Raw genomic sequence first — 17,743 nt, 5'->3', positions numbered from 1 at the left:
CACAACTAAATTAGAAATGATGCTATATACATATATAATATTTATTATATATTTATATCATATACCTATAAAAAATTATTTGGTTTTGATCTGATAATTTAATTTATTTGGAGTTTGGGTGCTATTTTTTTCCGCTCTTGATATGCGTGCCATAAAGCTGTCTCTAAACCTGATTAATTATATTATATTATATTTATATTATACTTATATCATATATCTAATACTATGAAGTTTGGACTGGCAAGGTTTATTAAGAGTTTAGAAGTATTATTTTTGGCGGTTAAGATTTAAATTTCGGATATCTATGCTGTCCATGCTATAAAGCTCGGTCTCTGAAAACCTGACATTTTTTTATAATTATATTATACCATATTATATTATATTATATTTATATTAAACTTATATAAAACATAAAAAGGTTTAGGTTGGAAGGTAAAATTAATGTCTGTGGAGCTAGGATGGGTTTCCTTTTGGCGGTCAAGATTTAAATTTCGGTTATCTATGCTATCCATGCTATAAAGCTCGGTGTCTGAAAACCTGAAATTTTTTTTTACAATTATACTATACTGTATTATATTATATTATATTTATATTAAACTTATATATAAAATTTAAAGGTCTAGATTTGGAAGGTTAAATTAATGTCTATTGAGCTAGGATGGGTTTCCTTTTGGCGGTCATGATTTAAATTTCGGTTATCCAAAAAGCTCGGTCTCTGTTAACCTGATCTTGGCTTGGGGGATTGGTTTTGGCCAGTAATGTTAGGGGAGCTTTTCTGTTAGGGGCCCATTAGGGGCTCTCTCGACTGGCGCATGCTCTCCCACATGTTGGACTTATTTTCTGACGGTGCTCACCTAGAAGCGGAAGATGCCATTCAAAGTTCTGCTTCCCATGTGAACGGTGGTGTTTTCCATATCCGCGTTTCGATCGTCTGCACCTATTCCTTTCGCTACGCAGAAGATTTTTTACCAAGAAAAGAAGAAAAACTCAGCAGGCTCAGCATTTTTTCACTGACTTCAAGGAACTAATTAAAACTTGGAAGGGATTTTGTAAGTCTGGGTTATACATAAGTGAAAAAAAATCGATTCGCCAGCAATTGTGTTGAATGGGAAATCCTTCTTATCAGTGTGCAATAAGCTAATTGATTAATCAGGCGTTAATCTGTTTATATTTGATTTAAATCAGCTCAATTGAAAGTGCTGATTTTATTAAATGAGAGTGAAAGTGATATGATGTGCGTGTGAAATTGAGTGTGAAATTTGCCCATTTACTTTGCCCCTCGTAAAAAAAAAAGTGTACATTTTAATATAGCGGAAATGTCAATTGAAAAATTCGCATGATTGCGAATAATAATTTTCGTAAGACCCAGAACTGTGTGTTGAATTATTAATGATAGATGGAAATTTTGTATACAAAACGGGGGTAACGAAAGCACGGCCCAAAAGTTAACTGCATAAACAGTTTATTTTTATATGCCAGAGGACAGCTGCAAGTTCAAGTGTACAAAACTCGTAACCCCCATGAAATTACATTACGCATGATACACACAGACACGAAGATATAAATATATATGTACGAAGGAATATGGGTATATATGGATGGGGTATATATGACGTGGTGTGCGAAAGCCCGTCGCTCAACACGTTCTAAAATATTAACTTAAAAGACAACAGCAAAAACAAAAAAAAATACTCAACAATAATAACAGCTACCAAACAACGTGCTTATTAGGAGAGTCCCGGAGAGGACTTACAAATATTGGGAGCGCTACAAAAGCAGCCCCCTCATCAAAAAGCTTTCTCTCTCCAGAGAGAGAATCTCTCTTTATCTCTCGAAAACACAGCTGATTTCGAGAATTCTGGCCTCAAATACCCCAACATAACCCCCGCAAACACCCTGAAACCTCCTGAAACACCCACATACCATTTGTTTTTACAACAAGTGCCGCTCTTGGCGAAAAAAGTGTTTGCTGATGTTTGCCATGTTTTTGGCCATTTGAACTTGGCAACAGATAAGTGGGTCTTGGGTACTCACTCAAGGAGTGTGACCGCATTTCGGGGTCTTCTCTAGGTTGCTTGACCTTGACGACTACGAAATATATTTCTATTTAAAAATAAACAAATGAAATGACACGTTTTGAAACTTTCTCTGCGGACTGTCGTTTGATCAAGTGCTCAATTATTAAGTACTTAAAAACTCATTTGGGGGCTGTCATTTGGGTTTATAAAGTTAAAAATTATTTAACCGTAGTCTGTTTTGTATAGTTTTTTAACTATTCCATAAAGTCTAGTATATATAACATAGTAAAGTCTTAAGGAGCTATAAATAAACATAAATATATGCTAATTATGAGCTAAAAATGCACATTCATTAGCTTACGTTTTAGGCCTTGAATAATTGCCTAGCTGATTTCTCTTCCAAGTTTTTAGAGTCTTTTAAAAATAAACCACTTCAAAAACAAATTTGTCACTTATTTTGATTGATTGTTCATCAATCGAAGAGCTGACGTTAAGAGCAAAAGCCCTAAGGAGTAACTTTTGAAATTCAAATTGATTGTGTTACATGTTTAAAGGCGTTTTGACAGAATTGCTCAGTAATTAAAAACTTAAGACAATCAGGTTAAAAAGTTTTCGATAGTCACGCTAAAAATTTAAAAACTTTCCACTTAGGTAAACTAAAACCCCACAACAAGTGTGTTCGAATATTTGGCTTTGAAATTTCAGCAATCGGAGAAGTGTGGAGTGTGTGGAGCTACATATATTATATAGTATATGTGTAGTACTATAAAAGGCAGTCAAGTCAAGTGAAGGTGCGTGTGGGGCTGTCATACTATGTGTGGTGATGGGTGTCTTGTTTGCTGTTCTCCACAAGAAACCCGAACTGAGGGGTGGGTAGTAAAAATAGACCATCAATGTTGGTTGCAGCTTTTACCGCCAAAGTAGTGTAAGGTAGTAAAACCTTGGAACGGAAGTGCTAAGGGACTGACTACAGTCGGGCTTAGTAGGTTTGTTTAGATTTTATATTTTACTAAAGTGATACTAAGATTTATTCATACTACTATAGTTTAGGCCATATATGGTGTTATCCAAGCAATAAAACTTGAGGTAATTAAATTTCCCCCTTATGTTGATAATATCTGGTATTTTTTTAGAAATAGTTTATGTTAAATTCTAAAATGCTGTTGCAAGAAATAAATGTATACTAATATATTATATATGTATTCCGTCTTTATGGTATGATTCCCTAAACTATAAAAACTATCTAGGTAATCTTAACTCTTACCCTAAAAGTAGTTTAAGTTATAGAAAAATATAAGATCCCTAGTAAATTAATAAAATTTTCAAAGTGGTAAGGTAGTTAGGAACTATAAATTGTAAGTTCGAGTCAGGAAAGTTAACATGTTCTTATATCCCTTCTTCTGAATAAATCAGCAAGTTTTATTACTTTTGCAGTTTGCTTGCATCCCACAACGAACCCCCCGAAAATCAGTTGCTGGGCAACCTTTCCTCAACATCGGAGAAAGGGAGGAAAAGAAAGGAGGACCCACAGAACCTTACACGCAAGTGAGTAAATAACTGGCTGTAACTGGCAGCCGTTAGGTGAAATTATCAATTATGCAATTAAAAGGGGTGGAACTTGTGGCAGTTGGGTATCTCAACTGAGAGTTATTAAAACTTTCGCCCGCTGCACTTATTGATCTAAATTAAATGCCAAGGTTACTAGAGTGGTATTAAAATAGTTGGGCAAGTGCTTTTAAAAGGCTAATTTTGATTCCTACAAATAATATTCCTAAAATGTATTTATAAAGCCAGCTTTGCAGCGTGTATAGAAACCATATGGGTTGTAGCTACACAAATATTTGGGAAATGCCCTTAATAATTTATTCCTGAGTTGCTGTTTGTGTTTCCGTTTTTCTCATTACACATTTCATTTCCGTTTTCCTCGGCCCAAAATGAAAGTGTAACAGGCCAATCAGACGTATACGTAATATGCTAATGAACTTTTGTGGCGATAAACCAAGAACATGCCCCAACCTTTTGGCCCAACTGTTGCGAAAGTAACTTTTTCGTATGTGAATATATGTGATTGTGTCCTGCTTAACTGGGCATATCCTTAGGTTTGTCGAAAAAAGAAGGCAAGCGAAATTCTGCTCACTTCACAGTCGACAGTCGGAGACTCGACCTTCCTTCAGCCTTCAGCCAATTGACCCTTAACCCTTGCCTTAGAGTGTCTCTCACCCCTTCAGAAATCTACCTTGCCTAGAAGTCAAGGCCGTCAGACACACAAACACACTCATTCGTATTGCATGCCTGATTTCACCAATTGATTGCTTGCAATTGTTTTTTCCTTCCGACTTTTACTTTTCACTTGTCTGCTCATCCCGATCCAAATCCTTGGAAAAATCAGAACGAGTGGCAATATTAAGTACCTGACATTATTCAGAACCCTTTTTTTCCAGCAGGTTGGCTCAAAAGGGTCGCCCTTGAGCAGATTATTCCCATTTTCAGATCCCACTTCAACTGTTGCACATTCGTAAATCAGAGCTGTCAGGTCCTTGTGCATTTTTCATTTCGCTCTGATTTCAGTTTTTGAATAAATACCCTTTCAATATGTGTTAAGGGATTTTCCGCTATGGTTCCGGTTTTACAAACAACAATAAAAAACTAAAAACAAATAAAAAAAAATTTTATATTAAAGTATCTTTAAGGATGGTCTGAACTAATACAACAGAAATAAATGCTTTAATACTAGTTTTATTAGAAGATATATGACAAACTAAAATACCATAGTTTATTTCTCTCTCGAAATGCTTTTCAGAGGTTTATTAACATATTTTAACTATCTTTATAGAGCCCACACTATTATTATTTTTTTTTTTTTAGTCTGCTTAGATACCAGTTTTAGTCCATTGAAAATGTAGGGTTATAAACCATATCAACTTAAAACTTATAAGACAAACGTTAGATCTCTATGAATCAATAAGTTTTCTTAGGAAATAAACCGAAAAAAAGATATAGCATTATGTGCAAAACAAATACACTTATAATCCCATCTTATAAATCGTCGTACTTCTAAAATATAGGGATAAAAACCATATCAACCTAGAAGTAAGTAACTGAGTAGACAATCGTAACCTTCCTTAAAATCAATAATCCTCTTCAAATGTAAGTCTGAAAAATCAAAAAAAAATTCTGTGAGGGTGTCTGCAACTTTGCTTACCGAAGTTCGACCAAATATTTATGGTTTTTGTTTGGTCTGCGCAAATTCCGAAATGAGATTTTGCGGTTGCCACTTTGTATTCCGTTGAATTTCACCGAACATTTTCTGCATGAACGCTTGATGAGCATATTTAATGCAGTTTGAAATGTGGTTCCAGGGTAAACAGCACTTAGCTAAAATATGAAATTAATTATGTTCGGGTCAGGGGATTCAATTAAAGTGGAATTCTGGCCGAAACAAAACAAAACATTGGCATTGACATGGGAAAATAAACAGTGTACATAACTCGATATGGTGGGAATATTAATTAAGGCAATAAATAAAACAAAGTGTGGTCGGTATAATTTGATAGTCTACTGATTGGCTTCAATTGTTTGGTTTGGCTACCAACTGTAGCCAGTTAAAGCTGGATACTTTCTGCCGGTCACGTTTGGCCCCAAAGAAGGTTATTTGAAAATTGCAGTCATCCATTCAGGATGTCATTTCATCCATTTCTGCCATTTCTGCGCATTTCCTGGCCCCCAATTGCAATTCATTTCCCGTGTCCTGGCCAAATACACAGCTTAACTTTGGCCATCGGCTTAATGTACGACCTGAAGATGATGTTCAGCCAGCCATCAAACATATTTGACCTCGTTCCCCTCGGCCAACGTGGCGTATGAGTGTTGTTTAGATGACACTTTGTTGATTTCTGCTTGTTGCTTTCATTATCAATGTCAATGCGCCCCAATGAGTTCTTTAGTTCTCTATAGAGATACAGTGTATTTGTGAGATACTTTTCCGCTCAATCTCTCTCATCTGTTCTATCGTCGATTGCTTTTGTTTCACCCTGAGTTAATGGGGCATTTCGCAGACTAGACTGGGCGATATAAGAGCAAATAATAAAGAGGTCCCCATCTGTAGGTCATGAGCAAATTCCACTTTGTTGCAAAATTGATTTCCTTCTGAGCTATTTATTTACTTTCGTTTCGTATCTCTCACTTATGCTCTCAGCCTTATCATTGTTTTGTTTATTTTTGTATATATTTTTGCATCGAAGAATATTCATTTTGCTTTTGAGCAATCGCATTTGTGGTTTGCACTTCAAGTGGTGCGGTTCTTGTTTTGTTTTTATTTTTAGCGCGAAAATTACGACATTTTTTCTCACCTTTTTATTGTGTTATTAATTGATTGAAAATGCGTCTGAGCCGTTTTCGATGTTTGCGAGGCGTTTTGTAAGTTGTCTCAAAAGCTATGCAGAAATATTTTCTCGATCTGATAGCTCAGCTAATTGTTCGCCTTATTCTCAAGTGTAAAAAATCGCAGCTGAAAAAATAATGCAATACAATTTACACGTACGTGACGTCTCGTTATATGTTTATACATTTCTTATATATCTTTATAAATGCACCCTTTTGCATATCATTAAGATACAAAGCAACCTTTAAGATATATTTTTTTATCGATACATTTTACTTGAAAAATATTTTTCCGATAATGTTTCGATGATTTTGTCCTTTTTTTGTTTTTATGCTTATAAGCAGGGTACTATACAAAAATGTTTACCAATTTAATTAGAAGAGATTTCTGTCGTATCCCAATGTAATTGATTTGTTTTATAATCTTCTTAAAACGATTTGTTAATAAAAACAAATTTCAGAATTATTAGCAATCGATTTCTAGTAAATTTACTTTACATTACCAATAAACCTAAGACAATACCTAGGATTACCTACGCTTTGATAACAAATTTACCAGTCTCATTATAATTTGTGATAATGAATTGAGTTATCAAAAATATATTGTTAGGTTTAAAATATTTTTTAAATATTATAAATATATAATATTTAGTTTTCTATTTATTTTTGAAGATGATAATATTTTACTGTATATGCAGGAGCCATATTATTATTTGAAATACTTTTTTAAAAGCTTAAAAAAATTTCTTATCAGTTTTTTTTCTAATTAGTAGGCTTCTCATATCACGATTTGTTATTTTTAACTAGCTGATCAATCAGATCCTGAAAAGGAACCATTAAGCTTACCTCTCAAGTGGAGTCTATCACCAATCTCTTGTGTGCCATTTACATTTCAATCTTACCCAATCAAGCAGCGTCTGTAGGATGAGCAATGCGGGAATCGACGGCGGAGGAGGAGGAGGAGGAGGAGGAGGAGCTTCAGGATCCGGTTCCGGATCAGGAGTGCCGCCCACAACGCCACCACCCACTGGCCATGGATCCACTCGCCGCCTGAGCCACTTGACGGGCGGCAGCCGTTCGGGAGGAGCCGCCGCCATGGGCAATGTGGTGGGCTGGCTGAAGCAGGTTCTGTCCACACCCAAATCAAAATAAAAATCCAAAAATGTGATCCGTATTGATGTGAACTACCTCCCAGCACACACACGACACACAGTGTATTACACCCCCCAGAAAAATATTCCTGCACCCCCAAAGCTTTTGTGTTGCATCCACCCGCCTGATTCTTCTGTTGCCCCTGAAGTCCTTCGATGTGGTCAATCTAATATATCTTCAAAATATCATAGTTAATAATTAAATATTTATCCATCTTTTGCAGGCCTCCATTGAAGTGCGAGACGCCGGCACGAGGACTTTGTCCATGCTGCAGAGCAGCAATCCCAACTTTCGATCCCTGGACCTTTCACTGGGCACGCCCACACCCACCACGCCCACCTCCAGCGAAGTTCCAGCTGCTCCGGCCAGTGCCACCGCCTCGTTGAGTGGTTCCACATTGCAATTTGGTCCAGAGGATCCCGAGGAAGGATTCCCCACCGCCGCCACTGGAGGAGGAGGAGGTGGAAGTCAATCGCTGACGCCGCTGGATGCCAGGGAAGTCCTAACGAGACCCACACGAGCCTACGCCTCCGTCAGTCAGCCTCAGAGTCCCCGGCATCGAGGATCGGGTTCGGGATCCGTTTCCGGTTCACGTATAATCACACAAGGCCTCACTGGCCGCTCCACATCGATATCCTCGCAGCTGGAGAAGACCAAGAAGCTGCTCAAAATGACCGAGGGCGAAGACAAGCCGCTGATCATTCTGCACTACAACGATGTCTACAATATCGAGTCCATGGCGGAAACGGAACCTGTGGGCGGAGCAGCCCGTTTTGCCACGGCCATCAAGAGCTTTGCCCATCTGAATCCTTTGGTGCTCTTCAGCGGCGATGCCTTCTCGCCCAGCATGTGTTAGTATTGGATGTGAATATTTAAAGATTTAAATTACTTAATAAATATTTTGTTATTCATTACAGTGAGCACCTTTACCCAGGGCGAACAAATGATTCCTGTCCTCAATACGGTGGGAACCCACTGTGCCGTCTTTGGCAATCACGATTTTGGTAAGTCACCATTACGAACACTTACGTTGATAACAAAAATGGAATAGTTAACTTATAAAAATGAATTATGCTGTTAAAATATTATATTGAAAAAAACATAATATATTGGTTATATTAACCTGCCTGTTAAACTACAAGAAGGTTATACAATCGACGTCATAAAATTAAGTGTTGCTTGATCAAATTAAATAGAAAACATTAAAATTTCATGATTTAATGTAATAATATTTGAATTCAGGTAAAAAATTTTACTTACAATACTTATTGCCCGCATGTTAAACTAAATTCCAAACGATTTGTAGAATTAAAATCAAGTTTATCATGTGGATTTTTTAAGCTCTACATTTCCATACATTTTCTAAGTTTAAAGCCTACTTTTAGTTTAACACGTGGATGAAAAACATCCATTATTATGTTATGAAGCAACATAAAATCATAGTTTAAAGTCCTTAAAATACATATAACTGATAAATTGTATATTTTCTTACCGATTATCCATTCCATATTATGGCTTTTCTCATCTGAATGTTAAACTTAAAGTAGGTTTCCACGTTTAAACGCTACTTTAAGTTTAACATGCGGATGGGAAACTGGCCAATATTCAATGTAATTTTAACATAACCGCTTAATTTAATATTTCCCTACCCATTTCCTTTTCAGATCACGGCTTGGATGTGCTGGTGAAGCTGATCAAGCAGACGGACTTCCCCTGGCTGATGTCCAATGTGGTGGACAACGAGACCGGTCGTCCCTTAGGAGGAGGCAAGATCTCGCACTTCATACTGCACAACCAGATATCCATCGGGCTGATTGGCCTGGTGGAGCGGGAGTGGCTGGAGACCCTGCCGACAATCGATCCCAACGAGGTGACCTACATCGACTACGTGGAGGCGGGCAACAAGCTGGCTCGCGAGCTGAGGAACGAGGGCTGTGACCTCATCATCGCCCTCACCCACATGCGCACCCCCAACGACATAAATCTGGCCGAGAAGTGCAATGGAATCGACATCATCCTCGGTGGCCATGATCACGTGCGCGAGGTGACCGAAATCAATGGCAAGATGATCGTCAAGTCGGGCACGGACTTCCAGCAGTTCTCGGTGATCACCATCGAACGGGATGCCGCCAACAGGGAGCACTTCACCACGGACGTCAAGTGCTTCGATGTGACGGCCAAAATTCCAGAGGATCCCGAACTGAAGCAGGAGCTCTCCAAATATGCCAGTAAGTTGAAGAACGTACAATACATTATCACTCGAACTATTTTTAAATTTAGTCTAGGTGACACAGAAAAGTCTAGATAAGATATCTATTTTTTTATATATTTATCTTAACTTCAATGGATTAATATCCTTATCTACCTGTTTACAAACTTACTTAAACATTGCATCTCTTAAAAAGATATAGAAAGTATGCCTCAAAGCACGTGTGCTTTGATCCCAATATCTTAAGTTGTACGATTTTTTTTACTCTCTTATAAGTGGGTCTAAGCCTCAAGATCTTACGGTGGCATTATCCATTGAGTAAGCTAACCCTAACGTAAAAAAAACTACCGTAGAAACTATAATATTTCCACAAAAACTGTAACTACAGAGATACAACATTAGTCTTAATAATAATAGTGTTCAATAAGTAAATACTTTCGAAAGTATTATAATAAAAATTTTAAATTAACAATTTGAAACTCATGAGTATACCTAAGCAATTTAATATTTATTATAATAATACTATAGGGTGCTGACTATTTGTTTTTTGGCCCTGAAAAAAATCAGATATGAACTTTTCCACTTTTTATTCCAGAGTTCATCGAAAGCAAGCTGTCGGATGTAATGGGCGTGTTCAGTGTGGAGTTGGATGGCCGATTTTCCCGAGTGCGAACCCAGGAGACGAATCTGGGCAACTGGGTGTGCGACGTGGTGCTGGCCGCGGTCGGTGCCGACGTGGTCATCCTAAATGGCGGCACTTTCCGCTCGGATCGCGTGCATCCGGTGGGTGCCTTTACCATGGGCGATCTGGTCAATGTTATACCCATGAGGGATCCACTCATCTTGCTGGAGGTCAAGGGTCAGGTACTGTGGAAGGCCCTGGAGAACGGAGTGTCCGCCTATCCAAAACTGGAGGGTCGATTTCCGCAAGTGTCGGGCATCAGTTTCGCCTTCAATCCACAGGCAGAGCCCGGCAAACGTATTGATCCGCAGCTAATCCAGGTGGGCGATGAGTACCTGAACCTGGAGCAAACCTACAAGCTGTGCGTCAAGAGCTACATCTTTATGGGCTGCGATGGCTATACCATGTTCAAGGATGCCACTGTGCTGGTGAGTCTTATTTTCATTTTTAGTTGGAACTCATATGTTATATGTTATTATTAATTCTGATCCTAAAAGTATTCTGGATCCTTAAGTATCCTTAAACATTTTTTTTAAGGTCCTTAAAAGATATCTTTAAAGGAAGTAGTAGATTTAAAAATATGGTAGATAATATATTTGTTTTGTAAAAAATTGACAAAATTTTGACCTTCAAAATATTATTGATCTCTAAATATTCTTAAAAACTTTTATTTCAAAATCGGTTAAAATTTGTTTTCCAAAAATCTACCAAGATATCTAAAAAACCAATGACGGTCTTGATTAAAAACCAAAAGTTGTATTTTAGTAATATATTAATATATTACTACTTTTATATGATCTGGTTTTAATAATACCCCTCCTTTATTTCAGATGGATGATGATGCCTGTCCAGAGTTGGGTATCACACTGCAGAACCACTTCAAGGCCATAAATTCTCGAAAGTGTGGCCAGAACACAAAGCACCGACAGTCCCTGGTCACACTTTCCCGGAGGCACAGCTTGGTCCAGTGCCTGGATAGTATGGATCTGGATGGACCATCACCCATCCGCAAATTGTCCGTGGGTCATCACAACAAGTCAATGGATTTGACGCACGGCAATTCCCAGAAGGTATGTAAAAATGGATAAAAATAATATGTGATTCAAATTTTAATGGTTATTTTCCAAAAAGATGCTAAGACGAGCTTCCTTGGACGACCTGGAGCAGTCCACCTGCGATTTGGCGCCACAATTGGAGCACCGTATCGTTATGATACAAAACGAGGAGGTGGGATAAATGACAATTATTGGGTGCGACATATTGTTAAGCCAAGTTTAAATTTATCCCACAGCATTATCGACAGCTACTGTTCAAAAAGGATGCGCACATCATGAATTCCACAATCACCGAGGCTGAGGACGAGTAAAGAACTACCGAAAGCCATTTGATTCACAATTTGCATTTAATTTTTTGTATTTTTTATTTCTTTTTCGTTTTTTTCTAGTTACAAAAAAAGTAGACAACTTGATTTAAGGACAGATTCCGATGTGGAGAAAAATATTTGAATAGGGTTTAGGCACAAAAGCAAAGCGAAGATGTACCCATTAGGTAGTTAGTTAGTTGACAGATCTGTGGGATCGAGTCCTATATCTATTACCGTTTATTGTTACCGCTCCTCCGTTCTATTTTCGGCCAAGTTTCGTTGTAAACGTTTGTAAGACTTCCGCCCCCCGAGATGTATGAACCATGAACTTGATATTGATATTGTATATGATGTATGTGACTGTAGTGAGTACGTGTACCTAAAGCTTACCGCTAGTTTAATTTACTTTTAGTTAGATAAAACTGATTTACACAACCAACTGATTATTATACTGTAATTACTGAGCAGCCCTTATGTTTTGTGATCTAGAGTTTGAGCCAAGCTTTGAGATATACCCCTAGATATTCAAAATAGTTGATTTTATAAATCCAGAGTCCACAAACGCAATCAAACACTATAGGTTGTATGCAAAAAATCGAAAAAAAACACTGGACGACGACAAGGAGGACTAACAAACTCAAGAGCCAAGCAGATGTAAAGTGAATGTAAAGCAATATTTTAGACAATGCACCTAACATTTTGAATGTCAAACAAAATGGGATACGTATATTTTTATGGACACTTTTGGAGCGCTTAAACACAGCCGAGCAGCATATATTATTTTTTAGAGAACGTGCTAAAACTCATGGATAAACGCTTTAATCTAAAATAGTTCCTTGAACTTTTGCACACCACCAGAAAACACACACAAGACGACGATGCAACAAAAGCCAGAGTGTTTATTTGTCCATAGGAATAGCAATCAGATTGCAAAACTGACGACCAACCGGAAATCAGAAACAAAAGCTAAGTAACAAAAGGCAAACAAAGCTACCCACGCAATTACACAAAGTTAAACAATAAGTAGAGGAAGCCACATACATATATGTACTCCGTGCTTAACTGATTGTCCATGCTTAGAACGTACAGTTAACTAAAGTGAACAATATACAGGCTCAAAATGCACCTGATTATTACAATTATAAAGGACCCATATATAGTATATATATATATAGATATCGTACATCTTTCAACACTTTCAACGACCTTCAACACTTTCAAACTACTTTGCAATGGGCCATTAGCCCGTAGAAGAACGCATTTTGTGTATATTGAACAAAGTACATTGATTTATGTAAACATTTATTAAATACATAAACTATATGTAAATGGGGACACTGTTTTAAATTAATTGGCGGAAGCACATTGGTTAGTCAGCAGCGGGTCACTAAAGTGTTTGGTTAATACTTCAAATAGGGGTAAGTTAAACTTCTAGGTCGTTTGTGTTTTTTGTAAGGACTCCTCAGTAGAACTGCAACACCAAGGTCTTTATGGCACTGGCAATGTGGAAGGCGCAATCGCGCACCTCCAAGGTGTTCTTCTGTATGGCCTGCTTGTCGTCCGCCTCGATGGCCTTCTGCAGATTCTCGCACTCGTGCTGGATGAGTATGTTCTGGCGGGTGAGCAGCTTGAGGGTCTCGCGCGTGGGATCGCTGGCATTCGGTGGCTAAAATTTATAGTAATATTTATTAGGCAACCATAAAAATTGTCATAATAAGGAGTGTCACAGAAAACTCTTCCAAACAAATTCCCCATGGAAAGTTAATCTGGGTGTGACAGAAACCGGTTCAAAAAAAAGTAAACACATTAAAACAAACAAATACTAGGCTTTGAAAAGAATTTGCATAGTCAGATCAAATTTACACCAAAACAAAAGATAATCTATGCTCTCTTAATATATTCCTGAAATCAGACAAATTAAAAGCATGCAAATAAGGGGCTTTGGAAAAATTTTCCTTACTCCAGAACCTAAGATAATATAGAATCTACGATGAACAAGGCTCGTGCCACGGGATGAACAAAAACATTTTTAACATTTCGATCTTCTTGGTGTGCTATGTCTGTTTTAGATTCTATGGATGTTTTAGCATATAATTTCGTATTCTCTTTTGCAAAATAGGCTCAATGTCACATCTGACTAACGTGCCGAAACAATGACCAGTGGTCTAGAAGTTAACTACCTAACTTGTTGGACCGGATTTTGGTATTTTATAGTCTTTGCAGATTCTGTGACACTGGGGGCTTGGTTAGTTGGTTGCCAAGCCAACCGTCCCATATACGCCTGAATAATGTTATGTACTTTGCATACAAAGAGGTGTCGCAAAAATCTTTAATTTATGCAGACAGTTTCACAAATCTCTAATTTGTTTACTGGTATAGTTTAATTTTAGAAAAGAAATTTGCATAATCTCCAAGTTTATGTTAGTATATCTTACCAAATTTGCATATAGAGCAATTAAATCAGTCACGGCGCTGCGGATGAACTCTCCATGTGGGGCAATCGATTGCTTCTGATCCTCCGGCACTGGTTGCATGGCCCTAATGAGCTCCTTCAGACAGCGAGTGACCAAATCAGAGCGTACTTTGACCTCCTCACCGAAAGGCTTGCCATCGCCAGCCATTTGGTACATACTGGTGGTATTCCGAATATCCGTATGACCCTTGGCCACGTTGGGAACCAGACGACGTTCGTACATGCTGGCTGGCCGCTTGATGGTCGACTGATTGGAGGAGTCATTCGAGGAGCCACTCTCCACATTGGTAGTACCACCTTCAGGCAGCGACAAAGGCTCGTGCTCCGTATCAGGACTACTCAAGCTCAGATCAATGCGACTAATTCAAAATAAATTATAATAAAATGATATAACAAAAGTAAGTTAAGAAAATGCAAATGAAGATCCTCACAGTGGCTCATCGTAGACGCTGTTGTTGGAGGCACTCGAGAACTTGGACTTAAGCTGCGAGTTCTCGCTGGACAGCATCTGCACCACGTTCTTCAGCTGATTGATCTCCGACTTGTAATCGCTAAGCTGTTTGCGCAGCGTTTCCATTTCGTTGTGCGAATTCGCATTGCGCGGCGGCGTATGCACAATGGCCTAAGCAAAATAAATAATAATAAACAAATCAATAAAATAAGTATAACTAAATATGTATACAAACTATAAAATATAAATGCAAATTAAGAAAAGGAAAGCAGACAAATCACAGGACAACTACTCGTATTCAAACTACAAACTTCCACAATTATCAGCTAGATTTATTGAGGCTTATGGTCTACATTTGGATCTCTACCATTGGGAATCGATAGGATTGCCTAAAATCAGGGTGCTATAATGCCCTGGCCTACGGATGAACACAATGGGTACAGCACGGGGTGTCTAAGTGTCAGTCTTGGCTTACGCTTCTAGCCGAAGCTATTGTTCAGCTTGAGTATCTTTTGCCGCATTAGGTTTACCTGCTGGGCCATTGGCGGCACTGGCGCATAGTCATCATCGCTGGCCACCGGATCGTAGATGGGCTCGTCGTCCGACAGATTCGGATCGTGACCGCCCTGCTCAAACATTGAGTTGTTGGCATACGGCAGCGATTGCAGTGATTGATGCCCCGGCAATGGGGCATCCAATGGACGCAGATTGGCCATATTCTGCCGTCTCATGGCGTCGACAAGCACATCGGTCAACAGACCAGTGAACTCGGCGCGATTAAAGCGTGCCAATTTCTGACGACCCTGTGGCGAAAACATGTCAATAAATAAAGATTTGATTCACTCGTGGACAGCAAGGTCAAACCTGATTGCGCGTAGCGCTTAAAAATGGATTAGCCGGTAAAAATGGCACAGTTGCATGATCAGCATTCAGGGTACTCGTCGACCAGACTGAAATTTTATAAAAATATGAATAGTTTTATTGAAAGAAATATGTTTTTTCAAGCACTACTCACTGGCTTCGCACTCTCGTCTGTCGACCTCATCGTAAAGGTCCATGACCAGCTCTTCGAACATCTTATTTGGCACAAGTTGCAGCTTTCCACGGGCAATCTTCAGCTGCTCGCTTATGTCGGCGCCATTGGCATCCGGTATAATCATGTGGCGGCCACTCTGGGGTAAAAAAATTAGTAAATTATGATTTATTTGCCTATTAAAATGAGAAAATGTGTGAATTCAAAGTCCCTTTAATAATCCAACATGCGTTTATGACTCCATATATCAAAGTCAGAAATTATTTGGCTCTTAATGAGTTACTATAGATCAAAAACAACGCAACCAAAACAGAGAAAATAATCTTTTTTGACACTAATGTATGAAATTGTAAGGGTTTTCCATTAAATTAAACTACCAGTAGGCCAAATTATTCAAGTTATAAGGATCTTAGTTCGATTTAATGTGATTGCTTTTTGAAAACAAAAAGTACTCAAGATTGGGACAGCATAAAAAAGGAATCTAAGGATCTAACTAATATCGAAAGTATAGCTTTCTTAAAAAGCGTAGTGTGTACATAATCTGTATAACATATTCGTATTGATGATTTTATAACTTACAAGATTATTACAGATTCTAGCTGAGCTATATGAACTACTAGATGAGCTACACATTTTTAATGAATTACAGATAGTTTTGAAGGGCCTCGAAGCAAAGAAAACTCTAGTCTGGTAGATCTCATGTATAGAAAGGTCTATACCTGATAGATCCCTAAACTCACCGCATGATCTGGCTTTTTGCCGCCCAAGAAGGTGATGATCCTGTCCGTAACATCGTACATGGCCTCCAGCAGTCTCTCGGAGATGGTATTATGATTGTTGGCCCTGGCCAGCTCCAGCGGAGTCATCCCATTGCCATCCAAGGCGTTCACATCGGCGCCATAGATGAGCAACATCTCGATCTGTGATGCCTGACCAAACTTGGCTGCCATGTGCAGTGGCGTGGATAGCTTATCCTCGTGATAGTAATTGGGATCTGCGCCCTGAACCAAAAAGCGCAGTGAGGTCTCCAGATTGCTGGTCCTCACACTGGCATGGAGTTGTCGGCTTAGTTCTTGCTCCAGACTGCCCACGGAACCATTACCATCATCATCATCTTGCAGACTGGGCTTAAGCACAAATGTAAGGTTGACATGCTTGGCCTTGATGAAATCGGATTTGGTGGGATGCAGTGCATCCTTGGGCGAGGGCTTACGCCAGCGGGGCAAGTGTTTGCCCCCCGCCGAACCACTACTGCCGTCCAGCAGATGATGCTCCCAAACGCTATTCGCTCCATGGGCATTTAGGGAGTTGACAAAGTTGAGGACAGATGGTTCCCAATTGCCCTGGCGCAGGGATTTCACTATAGAGATGTGCCTGCCCAAGCTGCGATGCACGGAACAGCAGTCGGCGCAGAGGAGGATCCCACGATTGATGCTCGCCCAGGAGGGATCACCAGCTCCACAATCGCCGCAGACTTCGGTCTGCAGGCGGGATTTCCCCCTCGGCATCTTGATTCGGTTGGAAATCGTGGGCGTGGCTGGATCGGTATGATCCAAATCCGGCGGCGCTATAAATAACTTCCTGTGCGCTTCGATTATGCTGCTGGCGAAACACATTCAGCATTCCAAAAACGCTCACAGTCTGCAGGGGAGATACAAGAAATAGAACAGCGAAGTTGAGAAACTCGAAAATAAACTCAAGTGGCTTCCGTCTCCTTCGTGAGTCAGTTGCAAACTGTGCTCTGTGCTCCGATTGGAAAACCGAAGCGACTGACTGTCAAAGGTCAAATGCCAGCGGCTGGGGCTCACCCCTGGGCATCAATTAGGAAAATTACTTTTAATTAAACGCCGAGAGTCGCCGTAGAAAACATTTGTGTTCGCTTTTTCACCAGTTGTTTTATTTTTCTTTGCCCGCCAGTGTGACCAGGTGGTGGTACTGGCCAAGCGCCAGATTCAAAGTGGCAACGTTTTCGTTGTTTTTCT

The 17,743-nt window shown here is 39.1% G+C and overlaps 2 protein-coding genes across 5 annotated transcripts; one reads left to right on the top strand and one right to left on the bottom strand.

Annotated features, from left to right (window-relative positions):
- Window positions 1-891: 891 nt before the first annotated feature.
- On the top strand, window positions 892-13,133 carry LOC108009480 (mannosylglucosyl-3-phosphoglycerate phosphatase). 4 transcript variants are annotated; one of them, XM_017073863.4, is made up of 11 exons: window positions 892-1,049; window positions 3,453-3,563; window positions 7,313-7,523; window positions 7,774-8,401; window positions 8,468-8,554; window positions 9,215-9,778; window positions 10,355-10,869; window positions 11,272-11,511; window positions 11,573-11,668; window positions 11,733-11,803; window positions 11,886-13,133. In XM_017073863.4, exons 3-11 carry the CDS (start codon window positions 7,323-7,325, stop codon window positions 11,944-11,946), a joined length of 2,463 nt encoding a protein of 820 aa, XP_016929352.3. In that variant the 5' UTR covers window positions 892-1,049; window positions 3,453-3,563; window positions 7,313-7,322; the 3' UTR covers window positions 11,947-13,133. The 4 variants fall into 4 exon arrangements, with proteins under 4 accessions (XP_016929352.3, XP_016929354.3, XP_070851176.1 ...); XM_017073865.4 differs by lacking the exon at window positions 7,313-7,523; XM_017073862.4 differs by lacking the exons at window positions 892-1,049; window positions 3,453-3,563 and adding an exon at window positions 6,306-6,434.
- Git (ARF GTPase-activating protein GIT1) lies at window positions 13,090-17,719 on the bottom strand. The gene is made up of 8 exons (XM_017073866.4): window positions 17,596-17,719; window positions 16,502-17,402; window positions 15,744-15,900; window positions 15,593-15,678; window positions 15,259-15,531; window positions 14,709-14,899; window positions 14,240-14,636; window positions 13,090-13,470 (listed from the first exon to the last, which is right to left on the bottom strand). The coding sequence occupies exons 2-8, from the start codon at window positions 17,375-17,377 to the stop codon at window positions 13,267-13,269; spliced, it is 2,184 nt and encodes a 727-aa protein (XP_016929355.3). The 5' UTR covers window positions 17,378-17,402; window positions 17,596-17,719; the 3' UTR covers window positions 13,090-13,266.
- Between the last annotated feature and the right edge of the window lie 24 nt (window positions 17,720-17,743).

Source organism: Drosophila suzukii, chromosome 2R (genome assembly GCF_043229965.1).
Source record: "Drosophila suzukii chromosome 2R, CBGP_Dsuzu_IsoJpt1.0, whole genome shotgun sequence".
Classification (NCBI taxonomy): Eukaryota; Metazoa; Arthropoda; class Insecta; order Diptera; family Drosophilidae; genus Drosophila; species Drosophila suzukii.
This window is presented reverse-complemented; position numbering and strand designations above follow the sequence as displayed.

Bases quoted from the DNA above. Each gene is read 5' to 3' on its own strand.
- LOC108009480 (XM_017073862.4), top strand. From the start codon at position 6,397: ATGCGTCTGAGCCGTTTTCGATGTTTGCGAGGCGTTTT. The intron at 8,402-8,467 runs GTTAGTATTGGA...TATTCATTACAG, and splicing joins TGCCTTCTCGCCCAGCATGT to TGAGCACCTTTACCCAGGGC. The intron at 10,870-11,271 runs GTGAGTCTTATT...CCTTTATTTCAG, and splicing joins TCAAGGATGCCACTGTGCTG to ATGGATGATGATGCCTGTCC.
- Git (XM_017073866.4), bottom strand. From the start codon at position 17,377: ATGTGTTTCGCCAGCAGCATAATCGAAGCGCACAGGAAGTTATTTATA. The intron at 15,901-16,501 runs GTGAGTTTAGGG...TTTTTACCCCAG, and splicing joins GCAAAAAGCCAGATCATGCG to AGTGGCCGCCACATGATTAT. The intron at 14,637-14,708 runs GTGAGGATCTTC...ATTTTGAATTAG, and splicing joins AGCGTCTACGATGAGCCACT to TCGCATTGATCTGAGCTTGA.